Raw genomic sequence first — 22799 nt, forward strand, 5'->3', positions numbered from 1 at the left:
TCCGCCGTGTTTCTAAAATTGGAGCAAGGCTTGATCGCAAAAAAGTATTATATCGCGCAAAACTATATATGTAATGGACAACGATCACCGCGGCTTGCGAAAAGACGCAAATTCATACCAGAGTCGAGCAATCTGTAAATATGCAATAAAAAGTGTGCGAAGCAATTCGATGAAACCAGAGTCGAACCATAATTCACTTTTGCTTCTCCGAATGTAGAAAACAAATCAAGACTAGCCTAAACTTCGGATAAAATTCATTTTAGCTGCTTTGTCTTCAGGCTTCAAAAATACAAATTTTACTCTCTTTACGGTCTCGCGCCTCTGTCAGACCGTAGAATCCATCTATGATCCATATTTATCTAGTTAGACGATCTATCTCGGACTTCGTCGTCTTGACGTCGAATGACTCATTCGATCGGGGATCTCCAGATAACAATGTCCGCCTGCGGGATTTTGTTTATCAAAACGACCCACTCCGGGCCACGGAAGTCTGAGTCACGCTCCGAAAAGAACGGCTCAGGTACCTGGCGAGAGTCGTGTTTGCTACCTGCGATTCTCGGTGACAATCGAGCTACCCGCTCGGAGAACGTGACGCTAATTCGAACGAAAGGTACGACACGAAATTACACCGATGACGCATAGAGAAATCCAGCGCCGCCGTCCAAGGCTGCAGCCGTTTAATCCCAATATTTTGTCTGCAAATTCTTTCGTGGAACCTTGGACCCAAATGCTTTTCGATTAGGAATCCCGCTGGTGTCTTCGGACATTGAATTCGATGCCACGATCGCGTGTCCTGTTAGAATTCAGCCCGCGACATTCGCGTGGACGAACGGTCGATCTGGTTCCGCGAACGTTACATTCCGAGCTGCTCCAAGAAAGTATGACAGAGAAATGCTAGACCCTCGAGCCCCTATATCTTAGACCCAGAAGTTCCGGGGTAAAGAAAACTAGAGATTTGGCTCTTAAAAATGAGTATAATATTAATAATATTTAGCGTGTTCGTTTAACTTTGCGGCGCCGTTCGCCACAGTTTCGCACAGTTCGGACGAAACTTTTAGTTCAGTCGAACGATTTCTGAATTTCCGCATTCGTTCGAACTCTCCTCTGGTATCAAACCAGCCAAACGCTAACGCGCCTAAGTCCGATAGATTCTAGCAAACAGAAAAATCCTCTTTTTTCAAATTTTCCTCGGCTCTGCAGCGTGGCATCGACGACAACATCAATTTAACCCCAGTTTCAAGGCCGCGTCAATACGGCGGCATGCCCACGCCTAGGCCGCGTCTCCGCAGCATCTGGCTGAAATAGGTCAGCTAAGGGTTTCGACAGATCACGCTTTGCCCTCGTGTTGACCTACGTGACTATTGCCACGACCCTTCGCTCGCGCTCGAACCTCGGGTTCTCGTCGCGTCGTTCTACGCTTTGGAGCTCCGCATCCTCGCGCGTGGCAATTGGCTGGCTACCCTTGGAGCCGAGGTCCATCGGCCAATGGACTGGGCTAGGTCCTACGAGGGACCAATGGACTAGTTGCGGTTAGGTTCTCGGCTGCAGTTGCGAGGTCGCCACTCGAGCTGCTTGGAGCGTGGAACGCCGCAGTGCCGGGCTCAGTCGTTGTTTAGCGTTCGATCGAACCAGCTCGTCGTTCATTCGCAGCCCTCGAAGCCAGTCTCAGGCCACCCAGTCAGCTCTGCGACACGGTCCATCGTATCTCCCCGAAGTATGGGCATTTTCCGCGAGTTTCCTATCGTGTTCAACCTCTACAAGAAGTATAGTTAGGCCAGTGGAAGAAGTCGCACAGCGTCGGGACGAAAGCGGTTCGCCGGTTGTTCGCTGGATTTTGCGTGGCCAATTGGACGCGGAATCCCTCGCAGAGTTACGCATTGGTAAGTCCACGTTCGAGAACGTTCCAGAGATCAATCTTTCGGCGAACGTCCCTATGATTGATCTCTTAACGGGGGGTCGCGGCGCTTCCGCCCTCGTAATTGACCGACGCGGCGCGGTGCGCGCGTTTGGGGTGCGGGGCAAAGCCCTCGCCGTGTTTTCCCGGTCGTTCCTCGATCGAGCAGCTACCGACAAGTGATCTGGTGGTAACGCTGCGGAATCGCGAACAACAATTCGATCTTGATATTTTCAATATTTCGTGTTTGCTTAGGGTTGTGAGTCGGTTACTGTGGGCTGGTCGATTATTGCTACGCCTTTCGTTTGTTTTCGGGCATGATTCGATTCGTATATATCGAATGAGACATATTACATATTTTTTTTATTCAGAAATGAACAAAATGAAATCATAAATAAGTATCGAATATGACTTATTAGATAAGTATGAAATTAATTATGCCCGAGAACGAACCAAAGGCGCAGCAATTCTTTAAAGGTTTAAATTGAAATTCACCGATAGATTTGGTCCTGTCATGGTGTAATTGGGAATCCCAGAATGTCCATGATGAACGACGGTTGCATTCGTTCGCGGTTGCGATACTTCGGTTGATTAGCATAAGTTCGACGCCACGGCGAACTTTGTCCTCTGGATGCGTGAATTTTGTTTTTGGAACTTTGGCTCGGTGCTTGTTTGTTTTCGACCAGGATGACATGAGTTTATTATGTTTATGGTTCGATGCTTGATGGTTGAAATCGGGATATTTGTTTGCGGAATAATATATATATATATAGTTGGAGTTTCGGAAGTTCTCCGATCAATTAAGAGTTCTATTAGAGCCTCGAGGAACGCGAATCATCGTTACCGGCATTTTACTGATTTAATTCTGTTCTAGCGATCGAGTAGAGAAAAGATCGTAACTTCCACTAATTGTCAGACCAAGCTTATCGTTTATAGACGATTGTCATCGTTCGGAATATTGCGAATATTTCCTTTTGCAACTAAAATAGTGGTTTAACGTTTCTCATAAAAGACCCTCAATAATGACCCCTTGTAATGAAGCGAGGGTACTCAGGCAATTAATACAAGCGTTTGTGCTGCTTTTACCCATGTGCTCGATTACCCATAATCGATGGGTAATTCGTGTTACCAGTTTTCTTTTCGAAGAAATGCGAAAGGATTGGAACCGATTTGTAATTCATGAGTGATTCGTAACGTTATATAAATATTCATCTTTTCTCCAGGATAAACGCATAGTAGTTCGTTTTTTTCGGAAACGGTGATTTTGGTGATCAAAAGTGATATTCGGAATTCCGTTCGAGCGTCGAATTTTAATTGCTCTCTTCGAGCCGCGAGCTCTTTGCGCAGCGAATAAATGAAATACAACGTTCGATTGCGTAATTTCTTGGAGTAATCGTTTTATTGAATAATCTGTGTTCCCTCCTTCCAATATATGTTTAATAATCATTGTTATTTAAACAAAAGATAATCGGCTATTTTGTAGCAAGATCAAATAATGAAAAAGAGAAAAATCGAACGATTCATTCAGTATAAACGAGGGTCGAAGACAAAAATAATATTGTAGTTGTTATTGAAAAATAAGCTGATTGACGGCTTTATTAAAATGAACGAAAGATAGGTTCATTCAGAACAAAGGAAACGATCGTACTAAACAATTATACATACGTATTCCGTTATTATAGCAATGCTCGATATATCTACGAGTAATTATTATTATTATTAAAACACGATCTCGCGATGGTCTCGTCGACGAATCGAAGATCGTAGGAAAAGAACAGCTTGGAGATCGATTTGGTATAACCTAGGGTCAAAGGTCTACCGCATTATGTAACGACTATAATCGATCGATCGAATTTTAGCGACCCAGCTCGCGTAATTGTCTCCATTTTAGCTACCACAAAATTAATAGAAACCAATAGTTCACTTATAAAAAGACTCACTGTTCCCTTCTATATTTCATGCTCCAAAAACGATCATCCTTCACACGGCTCTGTAAAAATCATCGCTCTACTAAATCTACGATCTTCATAATTTCCCATCTCCAATTGTTAAATGCTCCAAGTTCTCTCCCATTTCCTGCTCTATAATATCCGTCCCTTTCACGATCTCATCGTGCAACAGATCCAAAAAAATGAGAAGAAAAATCGAAGTTTCCTTTGCTACATCATAAACTTAAAAATCGCTTAGCACCTGTTCTCGACGATATACCGACGCTCTCGCGCGTCCATCCCAAGAACCGATAAAGACCAACGATCGAAGAAACTCGCTCCGGTGGTCCAAAAAAACCTCCCTGTTCTATAAACTCCAGGATCCAGCAGATCGCAAGTACCACGATACCGAAAAGAAGCTTCGCCAAATACAGCGGTGCACTCGACGATCACCGAGTTAGTAGTCCGAGGGGCTAGACGGCGAACGAGTCTTCTTTCTGCCGGTGTTTCCACAAACTCGCGCGCCCTTAAACGGCATTAATTGCCGGGCGACCTGGCCGCAGAGGAGGCCGTCGATCGGATAAGGCAGAAGAGCCCTGTTTCGGGTTTTTAGCGACCGGTCTCTGGTACCGAGTCGACGATGAAGAACACGACGAAGAGAGCAAGGTTCCCAGGAAGTTTGCTATTCCTGTTCCAGCTGGTGCGCGCACATGGTTGCCTCCTCCGCCGCGCGGCGCGGCGGCTACATCGACTAATTCGCGACGATAAGAAGGGGCACGGGACGCAGAGTATATTACGATCAGCCGAACCGGTCCTCGAGTGTGTCATAAAGCTGGTGTCGTTGCGAAACGGTCGCAGTCTCCGCTCGTTCGCGATCTCTCGATTGGCCAACGTTGTTCCTAGGCTGCTCTAGCATCTGGAGCTCGTCGTTAACGGTTCGCGAGTGCTCGTACATCGGTGAACTATTTTCTGGAAGGCTTCGTCGATTGTGAACCAGCTCTGTTCGTCGGTCCGATCTGCCGGGATCTAGGAGTCGATGGATTAGCGGTCGATAGTCGGGACAACTTCGACGCTTCGAGAAAACGCGATTCGTTGCTGAGATTGGATTGAAATTGCTGTTGAAGTTGCAATCTCGGGTCAGCAGGGCTATCACCGGTCACTTTGCGGTTCTTTTTTATTGTGCAGCTTCGGCAACGCAAAAGTCGAAGGTCTGTGTTCAGTGCTGGTCGAAACGTTTCCTCGTGATCCTCGGGATATCGTCGATGGCTCCGTCCACGTTTAGGTAGGTCTGCTGGATCGTGGTTGTAGCAACGCAGGCTCTTCTGGTTCAGCGTTTCGAAACACTCGCGAAGTCTGTGGATACGTTCTTATTGTTAGAATATTTCTCGATGGTTCGAGGTAGATCGAGATTGATTTTGAGATCACTGTTCGAGGACCACGTTTCATTTTGGAACGATGCAGGAGTTAGTTTAATAGAGAATAGGAGCGATAACTGGTGAACAAATCGAGATCAATTATCGAGGGTAAATTCACCGAGGAAAAGATTGATTTATCGATGGTGGTGTCTTAGGCTGTCTAGGGTTGCTTTAAAGTTGGATCCATCGGTATCCATCTTGATTTAACGATTATTTTTATTACAATTATATATAAATTATACCAACAGATCTAGCAAAGCAAAGAAATTATTTGATAAAAATCCATCGCTGCCAGCGATAACCAGAAATACAATATTCTTAGCACATTCTGTCACGAACGATCCTCCAATGATAACGAACAATTTGTTGTCCGACCAACAGCAACGGATCTAACACGAAAAATTAATTTCCAGAAGGAATCGCCAATAGCCACCGTCCCCCGATCGATCACCCACGGTCAAGATCAGAGTTACCAGGAGAACGAGTTTCTCGTCGCCCAAGGCAGTCGAACCTCCCGCAACGGTCAGGATGTCGAACGTGTCCGGAACAATGGAGCCCGAGGCCGTCGTCGGGAAGCAGGCACTCGTGCGCCGGATGTTCAACATGGTGAAAGGTAAGAGAGTCCGATAACCCGGTGACCTCTGCGTAGCTAACCCCGATAATGTGCGAGCTCTCGAAACTAAGAGAAGAAACGTTCCGAACTCCACAGACGACAACTACAGCGGGCCGCCCGCGCCGTTGCTGTCCAGACACGCGTCGATGCAGAAGATCCGGCATTGCTGCCAGAATTTGAACCTGTTGCCGTATCTGTTGTACTCGTTCGACAACTCGAAGTCGCACCCGATCGCCCGCAAGGTGCACCTCTGCTTCGACCAGCTGCTGCAGGTGGTGACGGCCAGGCTGCTCTGCCTGTACCAGCAGTTCCGGCAAACCTTGCTCCAAGAGATACAGACCTCGAAGGAGCTCAGGACAAGCCAGGAGCCGGAGGGACCGAGATCGGAGCTCGACGCTTGCAGGCTCGCGGTGAAATTCGACAGCATACCACGACGAAAGCGCAAGCAGACGCCGCTCTACCTGACCCTGGCGGTCTACCTGGCCCCGTTGCTGCTTCTCTTCCAGTTGGTGGGCCTGCTGGGCCTCATGGAGATCGCGAAATGCACGCCGGGCTTCATGTTCCTGACCTCCGCGCTCCTCTTTCTCGGCTGCATCTCCCTCAAGGTCTTCTTCCACGAGACCGTGCCACGGCCGGCCAGACGCCAGAAGAACAAAGTGCTATGATCGTGTTAGCTCGCGTACATTCCATGCTCATGTCCACGTCCATGCCCATATGCCCATTCTCATCTCCCACAATGATCCATTCGGCTCTCCACCGGGCGGACCAGGCTGCTGTTCTTTCCGGCTTCGTTCACCGCTTCGACGCTCTCGAACGATCATTTTATCGGTGTTACCAGCTTCGTAGTTAGCGTATGCCGGGCCCGCCTGGTCCCCGTTCGTTCCTCTTTCCGATTTTCCTTCGTTGTTCTCTTGTGCGAACCGTGCGGCGTCGCGGGTACGCTAACGATGGGGGTTAGAGCTTCTGACCCCAACGCGACCGTACCCCTTAGAGGATCGATGAGCGATTGCGAGCGGACGCGCTGTTCGCAGCGGGGAAGGTGGTAGTCGGCTCTCACGAATCGATTACATTTCCGGCAATTATTTTTAGATGTATATTGCAAGTGATCCAATTTATTGTTCGCCGCGATTAATGCGCGTTTATCGCCGAGCGTGCGCACAAATCTTTCTTAGCCAGATTCAGCTGTTCGTTTTCGATAGAATGGTCTCGCCGTGGAAATATTCCCTGATCCGGAATTGGCATGAATACGTACGAAATGGCTGAATTTGACTGAAACTTTTCTGAATGGATTAACAACAGCGGAGAATGCATTGTTTTACTTGCACCGCGCCTCGAACGAACAACCCACTATGCAGGTCGCTGAACATATTTTTCCTCGTACTCGATAATAATCTTAAGTATGATATATCGATTCATTTCTGATGAAGCTTGCTGGCGAACGTGTCGGCGTACCTTGACTCTGACCTTAACGTTTTGACTGACAGAATTTGAAAAATGAACGAAAAAGCGTAGGACGAAACGCTGACTGCAGTTTTCGCACCGATGAAACCCGAACTCGAGAAGAATTCAAGCATTTTTAGCGGCGCAGTCTCGGGGAGAAATTCGCGTGTACATGTATCATATTTATATTCACAATATATAATTTATGATGCACAAGATTTTTGGACAGGAGAACAAGGTACACCGAATCGTTCGTCGCGACACGTGCGATTGAAAATCGACCGGCTACCAACTTCTCGGAGCTGTTGGCAGTTCGCCGGATTTCCTTGCGTTTCGTTTTCCGTTCTCGTCGGGTTTCCTCCGCTGTAATTCCGCGAGAATTACAAGAGTACAAAGGGTGTCGCGACTTTCGGAAGTTGCCCGAACGAGGGATCGCTATCTCGCATCGTATCCTCTGCAGCAGAAGACTGAGAATTCGTTTTAAACTTGTTTTTCTTTATGTTTTTTTTTTGTACATAATGATAGGGAACGAGTGAAAGATCGAAACCCGCGCGTATATGGACGAAAGACGCGTCTACGTAAAATATTGTAATATTCGTGTTAGGTATACGAGACACGAGGGGAGACGATCATTTCTCTCTCTATGTGCATCATCTTCACACGCTCACGCGCATGTACACCGAGAAACATGCACATACGATTGCACACGCGTGCAGACACGTATACAAAGACACAAAACACAGGCACAGAGTCCTCTTCGAGCGCCATTTGTGAGACAGACTTGGTGCGTCCGTCGGGCGAGTTAGGCTAATCTGTGATGTAGTGGAGCCGAGTGTATTTTCAATGGCCACTCGGTGCTCCACTTACTTAAGTACGTTAAGGATACATGTGTGTAACGTCGCCAACCGTTTCTTTTTTTTTTAAATATACGTTAATTACAGAACGGAGCTCACGGTGTAATGAATTCTGCACGCCCGCAGACATAATCGCCTGCGATCCATAAATCTTACGAGTATAAAAGTGTTCCACAAAAATATCTCCAGTTTCCCGAGGATAAAGTCCCTCGAAATAGATAACGACCTCATCCTAATCGCTTTAAACTAACAAGCACCAATCTCGCCTAGCCGAAACTAATTGCTTACATATCCTCGATCATCCTAATGCATAACTATCGATAAACGAATCCTATAAATAGCGCAACGAACGTCCGGTCCGACATAAAAATTCGTCTCTCAAGATGCCACGTGACGGTTTCTCGTTAACCAATACTTAGCTAAGTCGCCAGGAACAGACTATACTGGACAAGGACGAACAGCAAAATGCCGGAACCGATTTTTCCACCGCTGCTGATGCCGGCCGCATGCATCACGACCCGGGCAACGTAACTCTGCTCGTGCACGCTGTGGAACAGATGTGCCATCGGACCTGCGCCATGAAAATTCGATAACAATGATTATCGCAGCGGTTGTGCTAGGTTGAAGAATCTTCTCGCGAGTCGACCCACCTGTCGCGTACACGGCTACGTCACTGCCTCCGTGATAGGCCTCGTCCGTTAGGATACCGGCCTGCTGACTGTAATTAAAGCTGGTAGTGTCTTGCGTCGAAGGATCTGACCTGACTGTCTCGTTGTTTTTTTTCACGATATAGGCCGCGTTGTTCGGCCCTCCGGTGCTGTAAGTCAGCGTTGTGTAGGGTATTCCGTCGGTTCTCGACCTTTGAGCGATTCCTGAAATTGTTGATGCAGTTAGTTTACGGATTTTTATGACTCATGGTGTCTCTTATCCTGTACTTTCACCGTAGAACAGGAAATTCTATCCGATTGTCCCTCAGCTTGTAAACAGAAATGAAGAATTTGCGAAGAGGCCTCGAGTAATAAGGTAATAATAGTTATTTATCTATAGAGAGCCAGGTCATTCGCGTCCGTTTGCGAGCTACCCTAACGGGCCTTTCCATCGAGGAAAATCCTATCTACCGGTCATTTTCTAACCGTCCGGGGCCCGTCGTTAATGAGCTGTCCGCTACCCTCACGATATTTGTAGCGGGTATTGGTCGCCTCGCCAAAAAGGGTCACCGTCCAAAGATAAATTGCCTACACGATGTTGACTAAGAACTGCGATGATTCACAATTCGCTAGTCCCAACGATAGGACGTTTAGATGGTCCGGCAAGCTTAACTCGATCGTAAAACCCCCATAAGCCCCCTACCCATAAATCCAGGCCGAGCGATTCTCGACAGCTGCTTCAGCACAATTCCTCCAGTTAAATAGCAATCTTAGTGTACCGTTAGAGGAAGAAATGTACCTAGAATGTTGTTGCCCCTGTTGCTGTATCCGTTGAAGCTCATAGAGTGACTATGATCGCTGGTCACGACGACCAACGTCTCCTTCGTGTCGATCATCTTCATGGTCGCATCGATCGCGTCGGAGAACCTAACGGTCTCCAGCAAGGCCTGCGCCGCGTGTCCTCTATGGTGAGCAAAATCGATCAATCCTCCCTCCACCTGGAAACAGCGCTCGATGCACATCATCGGAAAGAATTATTTCTTCCGATAATCTCGATCCGGGATCAATACCACTAGCAAGTAACCCTTCTTCGATCTCCGTAGGATCTTCAGAGCAGCTACAGTCATCTCCTCCAGACTCGGCTGACCCTTGGGACCCTTCTCCCTCTTCCAGTCCATACTGATGTGACCATTCGCGAAGATACCCAACACGTAGTCCACTTTGTCGGTGTTCAATTTGAAGAGCTCTTCGTTGTTCTGGACAACGGCGAAGGGCACATTTCTCGCGGTCTTCTCCTTCCGCCATTCTTCGATCAGGTCCCGGCCATCTTGCCGGGAACCGGCCCACGTGTCTATCGGATCGAATTCTGTGCCCGTCGCGTTGGTCTTCAGCACCTGTCTGCCGCCTCCCATGATCACCTACCCAGGGAAAAGAAATATACAAAATTGATCCAGGTTCTTTCGAGCCGATGAACTATTTTTCTTTTAACGCATTTTGCGGAAATGCGTTTGTCTAGTAACACTAATTGACACAAATGCAAAAAAGTACGCAATTTACTCGCTATTTTACGATGCCTTTATCTAGAAGAACAGATCTATAGGGTGGCCAGAGTGAACGAGACGACGCGAATGCAAAGTAAAAATACCCTGTAAAAGAGAAACGGCAGGAAAACTGTAAAAAGAGAAATCCTTGCCTGGATATTCCTGCCAGGAAGGTCTTCGACAAGCTGTCTGGCGATATCCTTGCACTTCGACGCAGCTTTCGGTATCTTGGACTCGCATTCCCATCTCCTGTCGGCGGTGTGCGCGTACAATGGTGCTGGGGTGGCGTGGGTGACCCTGGTGGTCGTGACGAATCCTGTAAACAGCGTGTCAAGGGTCAATGGAGGGTTCCGTTGTACCTCGGGTCGGTGTCTCGATCGCTGACCTGTGGATTTGCCGGCCTTCTGAGCCCACGACACGATCGATTCCACGTGATAGCTGGCATTCATGGACGCTGCACAATCGCCAAGCGGTACATTCGAGTCGACGCCGACCACCTCGTAATTTGTCTTCACGCCGCCGAACATCGCTGTGGCCGTTGACGCCGAATCCGGCACTTGTTTGTTCGTGTTGTAAGTCTGCGTCGTTCGATGTATATTTTTAATATTTTTGACAGTAGCAGATATCCAGGCAGTTTAAATAAATTGGAAAATTTTCATTTGGTAAAGTTTAGGAATCGATAGTAATATTCATTTTCTTCGTTAGAGTCGCGTGAGCGCGTTTCAAATGAAATATATCGTTGGATCTAGCAGACTTTGGAGATTATAAATGTGTAATCGAAAGTGTAATGGACGAAGGAGTATCCGAGCTGAGAAAATACGGAAATCTGGAACCTTTAGCAGTCCGATATGAGGAAACTTTTCCCAAGCGAGGTGGCTCGTCTCGCCCGCCCTGTAGATCCTGCTGGCGGTGATGGTGTCAGGGCTCATCCCATCGCCCACGAACAGGATCACGTTTTTCGCACGGTTCGTGTTCCACTTGTAAGACAGAGCCTCCTCCAGCTCGTCCATGGCTAATTTACGCCAGTGTCTAGAGTCTGCGTAACGAAGACGTCCGAATTAGCTGTGCTCGTTCGCTAATAATTATCGCTAGCTCCGGGGATCTTCGGCCGAAACAAAAATTGTACCGGAGTCGAATGGAAATCGATTCCTTCTCTTAATAATTGTAACAAACCAGAGACCCTCAAATTCATTTCCGTTGCATTTTGGCGAACGATTCGCAAGATCTGCAGCCTGCGAATTACAACTCTGCGGTTCGCCGATCACGCGGACACGTAAAACCCATTAGTCAGTGATTCGCGAACACCTTCGCGACACATGGCAAGCTTGATAAAACGTGACACTACGCAAATATTTTCCATGGAGATAAGATCTGCGCCGCGAAGAATAAAACACCGCGGAGCATAAAATGCCCGCTCGGTTATCTTTCTCATAAATTCCGGCGTGAAATTACGGATTTGCTCGAGTCCTCGCAATCTAACGATAAGCAAATGGAGCGTATGGAAATGACTGGAGATAAAAAAGTGGCCAGACAGTTTCTGTATCAGCGAAGCGGCAGACGGAGCACAGAAGCGGCCTGTCTTCAGGTGCAGCCGAGCATCGCCTCTCGATAATTTCATTCGAACCGGATGGAATCGTTGGGAAGCGACGGCCACGTGTCGAGCGAATGATCGACCACGTCTGCATTATCGTCCGAGATCGTTGATTGGCATCGATCGTCGCAGGTGGCCGCGTTGTTAGATTCTAACGATCGAACGAGTGGAACAGGCTTTGAAATCGGAGCAACGATATTGGACGATTCGATTTGGCAACGAGCTGATGTTCGCGAAAGATATCCGATATCGATGCGACAAATCTAAGCTGGACGACTACGCGATACGCGCGATTCTATGAATTAGGTATACCTTCGATAGCGTTAGCTGCTCCAAGGAAAACGAGGATAACTCGCAGGACGTCCGACTTCATCTTTTTTTCAAAATGTTTCGTGCGCTATATCCGCTGGATCCTGATCGCCACGACGACGTTGATTACCGCTCGATTAGTGCACGACTGAAAGGAATCGTCTTGCGCCGACAAATACTGATATAGACTAATCACGCTCTCTACTGTCTGCCGAGTTGCGTTGATAAGCTAGGTTTCCTCGAAGATACCAACCGAGTTGGATCGAATGGGCTGGGTCTGGTCGTCTATATTGTCACGGAAACGGAAAAACAAAATCCGAGCAGGGAAATTGTTTCCGAACAAAAAGATTCCTGTTCTATCGAACGCGAAAATATTGTAATAAATATTCGGGAACTGGTGAAACTAATGGGCGTGGCCTAATCGTTCGTATTTTCGGGATATCGAGGGATGGAAACGCTGGGAAAGAATACAGTTCGAGTAAAATTCTAAGCGTTTGAGCGACGTGGAAACAGGTTTTAGGAGATTGGACATTGAGCCGTGTACAGCGAAGCAAACGGACGTGACCTAATCTCGTCTATTCTCTTGAAAACGAACGAATCGACGAGCGAAGATCCCGGTTGTTCGATGCACGAAAATATTTTCTGGCGGAGCAGAGAGCGTCGGGGCGTGGCGAAGGTATCGTACGTGTTCGTCTAACATTCATTGTAACGTTTTATTTGATTTTTGTTCATATTCACTGTCTGTTCGTACAGATCGTAACACATCGCGTAATACAATTTTCGTAGAAGAATTGTCTCTCCTCCTCTCGTTTGTTCGACACGTTTTTAAACAAAACTACTAAAAATAGACTCGATAAAATCAACCGTTCAAGTCCTTTCCACGCTCGTCTGATCGTCGCTGTCTCGCTCGCGCGTCCCAAGCAGAAAACCCAGGAGGAACGTTCCTCGTTTCTCCGATTTTCTTTCGTTCCGACTCCCCGCGGTTCCGACGACACCGTGTTCCTCAAAGGATTCGCGACGATCGCGTCTTCCGATCGACTTCCGATCCCTTTCGATCCGTCGACAACGTCGATGGTAAATTTTGATTCTCGCGCACGCGACACCCTACCGCGCGATCCTTTGAAGACCATCGCCGTCGTTCTTTGGCCAAAATTCGACTTTCGACTACCGTCTACCAACGAAAGCGTCGAGTTCGTTCGTTTAAAAAAATATTAGGCGTCAGCATGGTTCCAAGTTCCGGCGAACGTCTGGAGGGTACGTACCTCGCTACGACGAATTTGATCGTGCGCAACAAAGTAAGAGCATGCTCTTCGACAGCACCCGAGGCTCCTCAAACGATCGTACAAACGTTGAACTCTCATCATCATCATCATCACCACGGCAATCGTTACGCGAGTATTACGCTGGAACGCGACACGATCTCTCGTGTCTGCTGCCGCGGCCAACCGAACTTGCTCCTCGAACCCTAATATCCTCGATCGATCACGGTTCCGACGTCCGTTCCATGGTTTTCCCACTTTTTCTCCATTATTCGTGGCGGGACGAGCCGATCGAGTTGACCTATCGAAGAAGCGATCGGTGCTTCGCGTTGGATCGGCTCACCCTTCGGCGTTCGTCGAGTCATCGTCATCGATCAGAAAAATGGGAGAATAAAAATGAAATCCTGATCGGTCCCGAGCGAATGAAAATCTGAGCGAATCGGCTGTTTTGCTGGATTAGGATCGTCGTTTCGTTTTCAACTTCTTGTTTCTCCGTTCGAATGGAAGAATTATTGTAAACGAAAGTACAAGTTCGGACAACTGTTCCGATCGATCGCGATCGTCTTCTTCGCAGCGAGAGAAAGCAAGCCGGATTTTGGAGGAGGTCCGAGCATATCGAACAGTCGGCCGCGGCCCTTAGTTTAGGAAAAAAAACATCGCTATCATAGAACTCTCGCTGTGACAATTGGCCTAATTATAAACTCTCTACAAATCTCTCTTACACGATAAAAGTACAATAAAGTTGTCCTCCGTCGCACGATACACGCGATATAACACGCCGTATCGATTACAGACGCCGCTCGATCGTTCTCCCGCTTCAGCTACTCACACTCTTGTCGCCTAAGTCGCGCATTATAGCCAACAGTTCACCGTGTTTTATACGCGTCCCATCGGCGACGAACCTCTCCGCCGAATCGCCCGAGCTTTTCAGCACACTCCTCCGTTTTCGCGCGACCACCGCTACCTGTCTGCCACTTCCGGTGCAAATTACATCCTCGTCGGTTTTCCTCGTTCGAAAAATTGCCAATCTTCCATGCAACATCCTGCGGAAACGCTCTAAACTTCTCAAAATCGAGAAAGCTGCAGCGAGCTCTGAACTCTGAACAGAATAACGAAATCTTTCAATTTTTTATTTCTCCCTCTCGATTATGCTCCTTTCAATTATAGTTCCACTTTGTGTGAGTCGTACAAGAAACCAAATAGATGCTTCATTGATAAATTCGGAACTGTGAAAAGCCTTGCTGCCATATGGACTATTTTTCTCTTTCCAACGCGAGACGAATTGATCGGAGGGTTTCAAGGTTTGTTCACCTGAATTGTCGCTTTACAGTTCGCCTAACAGACACAGCACACCTTTTAAAGCGTCGTCCGTCGTTCAAAGGAAACTATTCCGACCAATTTCCGACCGTTTCCCTATTTTTAACTGACCTGGTGAAGAAGTAGAATATCCCTGACTGGTCAGACACCTGGTGCCATAGACGCCAACGTGTCGGTTCTCATCGTTAAACCCCGATGACGCCAACCGCGAGCCATCGGGACGCGGTCGTAGCGTTGCCCACAGACACAAATAACATCCGGAAGCGCAAACTATAACCAGGTCGCGAGAAATTCGCCGCCGGAGTCCGCCTGTAGCGCTTCAAACGCTGTCCGTCGCCTTTAGCCGCGTGTACGCTTCGAACGACGCACGTACTTGGACTTCCAACGTGCTGCCGGGTGTCAAACAAAAATTCTAACACGAAGCTAAGAGTCGCATTTTGATATCTCGAACAAGTTAGAGTCTTCCATTCGGTCGTTATCTCTGAAAAAAAATCCGGGAACGTGGCATGTTTTGGCAGTGGCCGATTTCCACCTCCGACAGTCTGCAGAATTTATTCGGTAATTAATTTGATCGGACGCGTGTCGCGACGCGATAGGAACGAATCTTCGAATTCGACCGAACAGAAATAACCTCGGCATTTCTGGACAGCGATGCGAGATAGTCGCAGTTGCTGGACAAAGCAATTATCGCGGCGGATAAGCGACTCCGAAGTGGACACGCGGCTTCGCCGGTGCACCGCGCGTGTCACACGGCCGTATGGCACGAGACGAGAGTTGCGGTAGGTCGTGGTAGTCTATTGGAAGTGTGCTAAACAGAACGCAGACCTTGCGCGGCCAGTTCCTCGCTGTCAGGCCGCGATAATGGTAGTTACATCGGCCGTGAACGCCTCGAAACGAGACGCCGAACAATCCTGTCGTTTCCTTCTCAACCCGCTCTTCCTTCCCTCTTCTCGCCGAGTTCTCCCGGCCATCCGCACCAGTGCACACGCCGTAGAATCGACTCGACATCTTTCCCGCACCCTAAACGCTCTCGGCGAGCTATCCTCCGCTCGGCAAAACTCTCCTCGCTCGGCAAAACTCTCCTCGCTCGGTTACGGAACGCTCTGATCCACGGTGACTCGTCGATCCGCGTTAATGGCAACCTAGAAAAATGATTTACAGAGCCCGCGTCTCAGGTGCGCCGGTCTCGATCGAGCGATTTTGCGGATTCATCGGAAATAAATATAATGAGATACAAATACAGCCAAAAAATCGAAAGCAGTCTTGTGTAAACTCGTACGACCGACGGTACGATCCTACTCGAACGAACGCGTGCAAACAAATTCGTTCGACGATCGCGCTTACGGTTTCGTTCGAACAACGATCCGCGAGTCACCGTGGTCGATTGGAAACCCTGTGGCAGCTCGAAGCATCTCTCGACGTTTCATGGGGGTCTCCATGGCGGAAACGAGCACGGAACACCACCCCGTCGACTAAGTCCGTAGGCGCCTGAAACCTCTTCGCGCGAGCTCGTTCTCCTTGATTCTCTGTACAAGTAGGCAGATGTTTCGCAGATTCTCGCTACTAAAACGCGGTGTTCGCACGATGACAGAACAAGTCGAGAATGCAATGGTAATGCAGTATATCGTAGTTTTATTATTATTCTTCGTTTTTCTGTTTTGTCGTTATCGAAACAATCGTAAACTCTCTCCGTCGAGTGTTCATCGAAGATCGCCGATCTCGCGAAACGCCGACAACGCCGAGAACTCGTTACAGATGAAACTGATGTAACAGGTAATAATTGACAGTCTACATTACTCGCTAATTGGCAGCATCGTTGGTTGAACTTCGTCGTCGTCGTCGCCGCCGCCGCGGATCTCGCGCTCGATCCCATCGGGGGATCGAGAATCCGCTTCTTCTCGGCGCGATCGTCCCGCGAGGACCAAGTTCAGGCGACGACGCTAATTAAAACGTACTAATCACTACTGATATGTGCGCGATGGCTCTCCTCGGACACGACAGAGATCGCCTGTCGAGTTCCTTCGTCGCGTTCCGTCCGATCGAAGCGTCCACCCCCGCAAACGGATCCTCGGAAAATGGCGGCGCGACAGGCCTGAGAACTTGAAGAGACCTTCCGCCGTCCGACAGCCATGCTTCGCCAAAATACCAACTACATCCTCTCGCGACAATTTATTCCCGATCTTGAACATTCGATGGAACTTTTCAACGAAACTTGGGACACCGGCTGCTTTATTTTCGGATCTCTGTCGAAAGAAGCAAATTGTTGCTCGACCCTGATAATCACTTTGTCCAGATCTCCCAAGAGACTTCGAGAATACGCACGAATATTCAAGCGACAGTTACTCCGTTGGAATGTTCGAACGGAACGTCTCCTGCGTTGATAACGATCGCGCGAAGCAGGACCGCAGACCGCTGGATACTTGGAGCGTGCCCTCGTTAGAATCTCGCCGGGCGACAATTACCGAGGGTGGGTCGCGAATCTCGATTGGCTGCTAACGAGGGATCGCCCGCGAGGAAACGCGACGCCCTTCGATGACGTAACTCTCCCTTCGTATCTTCGAATAAAAAATAAAGTTAGCGGCAGTGCGTAAATTAGGTCAAGTTCAAGGATGGCAAAAGGCGGTAACGTTCGAAGTAACAGACGCACGGGGCGAGAGCGTGGTGAAGGGGGCGTCAAAGGAGGTAGGGCAGCGACGGAATGAACGTAAACGCAATCAACGGGGAAAGGGAAACGAGAAATTTAGCTCTCCGTATACGAGATTGTCGTTCGCCGAACGATGCTCGCCTCGCGATGTCACGTTTCGCGCCTGCAGCAACTCCCGTTCCTCGTCCATAGTTCTCCATTTTGATATCGCGCCATTTTGTTTTACGGTTTCTAAGGTCGTCGTCGCCGTCGTCGTCGCCGTAGTTCGTCGTCGGTCGCGCTGTAAAAAAATTGCTTTTGATTTTTGGCTACTCGGGCACCGCGCTTATTATCCGCGCCGATCGAAAAGGAAACCGTTCCTCGAAAAAAGAGGCGAAGTATCGCCGGTTCCGTCTAATAATATAAAATATCGATCAAACATTATTAATTCTACCGAGTATTATTTTATCCAGCGTCGCTCACGGCACCGAAGCATCGAAGAAAAGGGGACGCAAAGGAGGGGTTGGGGAGGGGATGCGGGCGGAGGGTGAACTGTTTCAAAGAGGTCTAGCCGCGGACTAATCTCGTAATCGTTAATCGTATACTCGTGATATTCGAGCCAATTGCTTTCTTCCCTTCTTCGCCTTCTTTTTTCTTCTTTTTTTTTAAATAGCTCTCTTTGCTCGCGCGACCATTGCATATCTATACATAGATTTAATACACTTGTACGCGTTTTCTCTCGCATTTGTCGCCAACCGTGACCCTATCACTGGTTCAAACGAAATTTCTATGGTCTAACGGCTCTGTCAGCAGTCTGTTCCTCTCTCTACCGTCTCGAAATCGTAGGCGTGGTCTCCCAACGGGCGTGATCAACGCTGGGAGTGGGAGAAGCGGCCTCGACTCGGCCTCGATGAATTATTAGAAATTGCTACATGGGTAATTAGCGCACGGTTTTTAGTAGAAACATTGGTCTCTGGGTTTTCGAGCACATCTAGTTGCTTGTATCTTTGGAAACATTATGCGAGATCATGATTTCAGGTCATCTAGACCGTGGACATTTATGCATTTATACGTTCATGTTGTTCGCGGATTTCTGAAACGAAATAGAAAGATTGACGAATGTTTCGTCGACGTTTCTGTCGCGGCTTCGCGAACGTCTTGGCTGATGAAGTATGATTTTTTCATTGATTTCTATTTTATAAAATAATTAATGAAGAATGGGAACTCGTGCGAACATCCACAGTCCAGTTACCGTTCTTCTCGTGAACGTGATCATTTGCGTGCCACGCTGTCGGAGCCGAGGTCCCAGCCTCTGCCACAGAGCCGTCTCTACTATATCTAAAAAAGAAAACTCACTCTAAAAAAACTCTCTATAGAGTTTTCAACGGTTTACGGAGAAATGTGTAGATAGAACTAACTCGGCCAGTCATGGGGTCTCACGGTATCTTGAACAGTATCTCAGGTAAAGGGAGAATGCGTTCGATGGCAAAGCAGAGCAGATAGTTTCGAGGAAAAATTCATTCGAACGCAGCGGAACACGTAGACGATCTTGAGAATGCAACAGGAAAAACAGCACCCGTGAGTAGACAGCGTGAATAGAGAACAAAGATTCTTTTTTAATAGAAGAAGAACTAGAACGTATAAGTAGACAATGGAGAACGTACGGTTATAGGAAGATGATCGATAAGAAGAAAATGCTCGAGCGCAAGGAACATGCACAGAGGAGAACGAATGAAATACAGTTACGAGAGCGAGTAACAAACGAGTACAATAATGTCTCCCTTACTGACGCTCAGGTTGTCCACAAAAATGGATAAATTTTGGAAGAAAAGATACGAGCCTTGTTGCTCGTTTTTTGTGATTATCGATTGTCAACAACTATAAAAACGAGTCGCGAGGTTCGAACAATCGTGTCTCCTCCTCCCAAATTGTCCATTTCTGTGGACAATCTGAGCGTCAGTAAGGGAGACAGCGAAGCCGGAGAATAAATGAATGCGGAACGTGTAGCAAACGGGTCACAATGGAGTACTAAACTATCGAGGATCGAACCGAATCGAGCGTGGATCGATGAAGCAACGTCTCGAATACAGAAACGAGCGCCGAACGAGTCCTAATTAGCTAGGAAACGAGCAACGAAAAACAGCTCTCGAGATTCATCTGCGCTGCTTTGCCCAAGAGTAACGACAGCTTCGCAAGTAGTCGATTGCTGTGAGTCGAGTGTCTCGAGCAGCGTCGAGAGAGGGAGACAGAGAAAAGAGATAGAGAGAGAGAGAGAGAGAGAGAGAGAGGAGAGAGAGATGAGCGATAGATAGATAGTTAGATATATAGAGAAGGTATATAAACGAATCGGTTCGCGAAACGCCCTACGCAACTACGGTAAATCACGGGGTCAGTAACGAGACACGCGCTGCACTCGAAACTCTGCATTGTCATTTTACCTATCGTATTGTACTATGACTTTAAAACTGTTTTTTTTTATCTTCGTCGAAAGGGAAACACATACGCGTTGCGGTTCCGCGATGCAGTCTCTCCGATTAGGCTAACTCCGGTGTACTTCCGTTGGCTCCCCGAGTGGAACGAACTCTATGTGTATATCGAGATGGGTGAAATCAATCGATGGAAGGAGGATCGATCGTGACGCCGGGAGGGATGAAAGCGAAAAGAAACGTCGCCGCGTTGTCCATTCGGCGGAACCACCCTACGATCTCCCTGGGAACATCGTGTTTCATTCTTTTCCCAGTTCTTCCTGCACCGAGCGCAACGCGGCAGACCCGTTTCCTGATTGCACGGACGTCGGCGACCGGGTCGGAACGGTTCGCTTATAAAAAACGAATGCAGTTGTCCGTCACACCGACTTCGGCTTCTCTCTACTTATGTACACGTTCGCGGTTAAAATCGACGGTCCGTCAAAGAAGTCTCCGTCTAAACTTTTACAGACGCGAAAGCTTCTCCGGAATTCCTCCGAACGAGTCGAGCCTGGGCCTTCGATCGAGGTTCGAAAAATATATCCTGCGGATTTTCAACGGTCCAAAGGTTCTCGCAAGGTTCTTGTCAGTACTTTCAATTAATTTACGCGTCGACCGATTTCGACGCACCGCACCTGCAATTTTCTCAGAAAACGTGGTCGTATTTATCTTTTTTCGACACGTCGGAAATGCTCGAGTCGTTCGGATCGATTTGAGAAAAGCGATTCCGATTCGAGGATCGAACGGAGATTTCTTGGACCGACTCGGAGTCGTCGGGTAAGCAATTAAAAGTTGAACTCCGTTCGTTTCCGCCCGATCGTCCGACGATCGATGAGGGAGGATGTTAGGTAGGATCGATGATGGATGTGGCTAGTTCGAGTCGACTGGAGGAACAGGCGATCGTCGATCGCGATCTAAGCGAGGATCCGTAGCGGCCGAGAGCTCGGCTCGCGCGGGACAAGCTACGTCCTCGGAATATTGTCTGTGAAGCAGAGCTTGAAAAATAGGACTCAAGGATCGCCGTCGTTCCTTCACCGTTGAAACGACAGACACACCGACGAACCGGCACACAATGGGTGGAGGGGAAGGGGGGGACGACGTACGAGCTAGTAAAAAAGTAACGACGATGTCCCGCGTTCGGTCAACTCTCCCTAAAACGGAAACGTTCCGGGACCAATGAGAAGGGACCAATGAAATTTATCGTCTTTCTCGTTTTCACGGGGTCCTATATGGTGTTCGGTGGATGCTCGGGACGATGGTTTCATGTTGGTTGGTTTCTTTTCTCTTCGTGGTAGAGATTACGCGATTAATCAAATAATAGCAACGCAGCGCTACGCTCTCGAGTCTTCCTATCGATTAGTAATTATTAGTCCACGATAACTCGATATGACGGGTTGCTAAGTTTGGCCGCTTCTAGGTTTTCTTAGGTATACTTCTTCTACCGACGCTAGAACGCTCGCTATACCCCTGCCCTCCCGGGATCAGAGAATGTTCAAGATGCGCCGCGAACAGGCACCGTCGATTCTCGAACTCGAAAGTCGATATTCCAGCTCCAGAAGCTAGCAAAATCAACCCCTTGTCCCCTCGTTCGAACGATCGGCTGCCACGATATTTTTCACCAGCACTTTCGGTGCACACCTGTTACTATACTTTCCACTGCGACAATTATGCCAACATCGTTTCTCGTTCTACAGCGGAAAGTCTGAAACAGGATTCTCGCTCGATGTTCATTCTCCCGCGGATCGAACAATTCCTGTACATTCCCGACACCCGTCCAAAAAAATCCAACAACGAAAGCGTTCGCCGGTTTCACGATAAAAAATCCCAAAGTCCGAGTAACCCCAATTTCCACCCTCGTCTTCTCGCGATCTCTCCGATCGCTCACAGCCAGCTATAAATTTCGACGTTCGATCTCTTTAAGAAATTCGCGCGCCTCCTCGAAACTGCTACAAAAACGTCCGTCGAAGTACGATAGCAAAAACTTGCGTGGTTCGTCTATAAAAAAATGTGAAAATCTAAAGAACACCGCCCCAGGCTAGAATACCCGTTCGATCGAAGTTCGTCGACTCGAATAGACGGTACGGGCTCGTCGAATAAACTCGTCCACCTCGACTAATCGAGTCTCGTCGAGGAGACGAGGCCTCGACCCGCCGTCGAGGGGGACGTCAGCGGGTCTCGAAGGCTACGAAGAAACGATGTTTGCCACGGGAAGAAAACGCTACGGTGACTTACAAAAGACGCGGTTTCGATTCGAGGATCGTTCGCGGCGCCTTGAACGGGTGTCCCGAAAGATCTCGGGTGTCCTTCTCGCGAGCGTCGAGAAAATCCTTCGTCGAGAGCTTCGTCGTCCAGGCTTTTCGAACACCTGATCTCTCGCCGCGCAACGAAACGCATCTATAATAAGGTTGCACGCCTCTTTCTAATCGACAGAAGACTACTTTTCCTCCCTGATCAGGGCCTCCTCCGCCTCCTTCCGCCTCGCCTTCGCCTCCTTCTTGGCCCTCTTCTTCTCCTCCTTCGCCAGCTTCTTCGCCTCCTTCTGCCTGCTCTTCTCCGCCTTCTCCTCCTCCTTCTGCCGTGCTTTCTCCGCTTTCTCCCGCTCCTTCTCCCGCTCCTTCTCCTTCTTCGACCTCTGCACCTCCTGCACCACGATCGAGGATTTCGGCGCCGTCGGCGGCCTCTTCGTCATCGATCTCGTGGTCGTCGAGGACGTCGGCGTCACGCCGACAACGCTCGTCAACACCCTGGGACTCGGCGATGTCTCCAGCTGAGTCACGATCTTCTGCGCGCATCTGCGAACCAAAACGGTAACGACACGCGTTGCGGACTTCTGCTGGCTACTTTCAACGAGTCTGGGTTTGGATCTGTGACTTCTTGTTCGGCGGATCTGGTCTTGGCGCGGA

The 22799-nt window shown here is 48.5% G+C and overlaps 3 protein-coding genes across 4 annotated transcripts in view; 1 reads left to right on the forward strand and 2 right to left on the reverse strand.

Annotated features, from left to right (window-relative positions):
- Positions 1-5435: 5435 nt before the first annotated feature.
- LOC117226468 (Alkaline phosphatase 12) lies at positions 5436-12437 on the reverse strand. The gene is made up of 8 exons (XM_033480802.2): positions 12236-12437; positions 11166-11368; positions 10718-10910; positions 10485-10648; positions 9862-10209; positions 9591-9789; positions 8795-9016; positions 5436-8715 (listed from the first exon to the last, which is right to left on the reverse strand). The coding sequence occupies exons 1-8, from the start codon at positions 12294-12296 to the stop codon at positions 8564-8566; spliced, it is 1542 nt and encodes a 513-aa protein (XP_033336693.2). The 5' UTR covers positions 12297-12437; the 3' UTR covers positions 5436-8563.
- LOC117226469 (uncharacterized) lies at positions 5716-8237 on the forward strand. The gene is made up of 2 exons (XM_076525457.1): positions 5716-5850; positions 5947-8237. Exons 1-2 carry the CDS (start codon positions 5766-5768, stop codon positions 6513-6515), a joined length of 654 nt encoding a protein of 217 aa, XP_076381572.1. The 5' UTR covers positions 5716-5765; the 3' UTR covers positions 6516-8237.
- Positions 12438-12926: 489 nt separating the features above from the next.
- The window catches only part of LOC117226081 (uncharacterized), a 57381-nt gene continuing 47508 nt past the window's right edge, over positions 12927-22799 (reverse strand). For both annotated transcript variants that reach the window (XM_033480068.2, XM_033480069.2), the window contains exon 9: positions 12927-22688. In XM_033480068.2, the coding sequence (XP_033335959.1) occupies positions 22331-22688 (358 nt within the window). In that variant the 3' untranslated portion in view covers positions 12927-22330. The remainder of the gene's footprint in view (positions 22689-22799) is intronic.

Source organism: Megalopta genalis, chromosome 11 (genome assembly GCF_051020955.1).
Source record: "Megalopta genalis isolate 19385.01 chromosome 11, iyMegGena1_principal, whole genome shotgun sequence".
Taxonomy (NCBI): Eukaryota; Metazoa; Arthropoda; class Insecta; order Hymenoptera; family Halictidae; genus Megalopta; species Megalopta genalis.

Bases quoted from the DNA above. Each gene is read 5' to 3' on its own strand.
- LOC117226469 (XM_076525457.1), top strand. From the start codon at position 5,766: ATGTCGAACGTGTCCGGAACAATGGAGCCCGAGGCCGTCGTCGGGAAG. The intron at 5,851-5,946 runs GTAAGAGAGTCC...CGAACTCCACAG, and splicing joins GATGTTCAACATGGTGAAAG to ACGACAACTACAGCGGGCCG.
- LOC117226468 (XM_033480802.2), bottom strand. From the start codon at position 12,296: ATGAAGTCGGACGTCCTGCGAGTTATCCTCGTTTTCCTTGGAGCAGCT. The intron at 10,210-10,484 runs GCAAGGATTTCT...TTCCCTGGGTAG, and splicing joins TTCCTGGCAGGAATATCCAG to GTGATCATGGGAGGCGGCAG. The intron at 8,716-8,794 runs GTGGGTCGACTC...TTCATGGCGCAG, and splicing joins CGTAGCCGTGTACGCGACAG to GTCCGATGGCACATCTGTTC.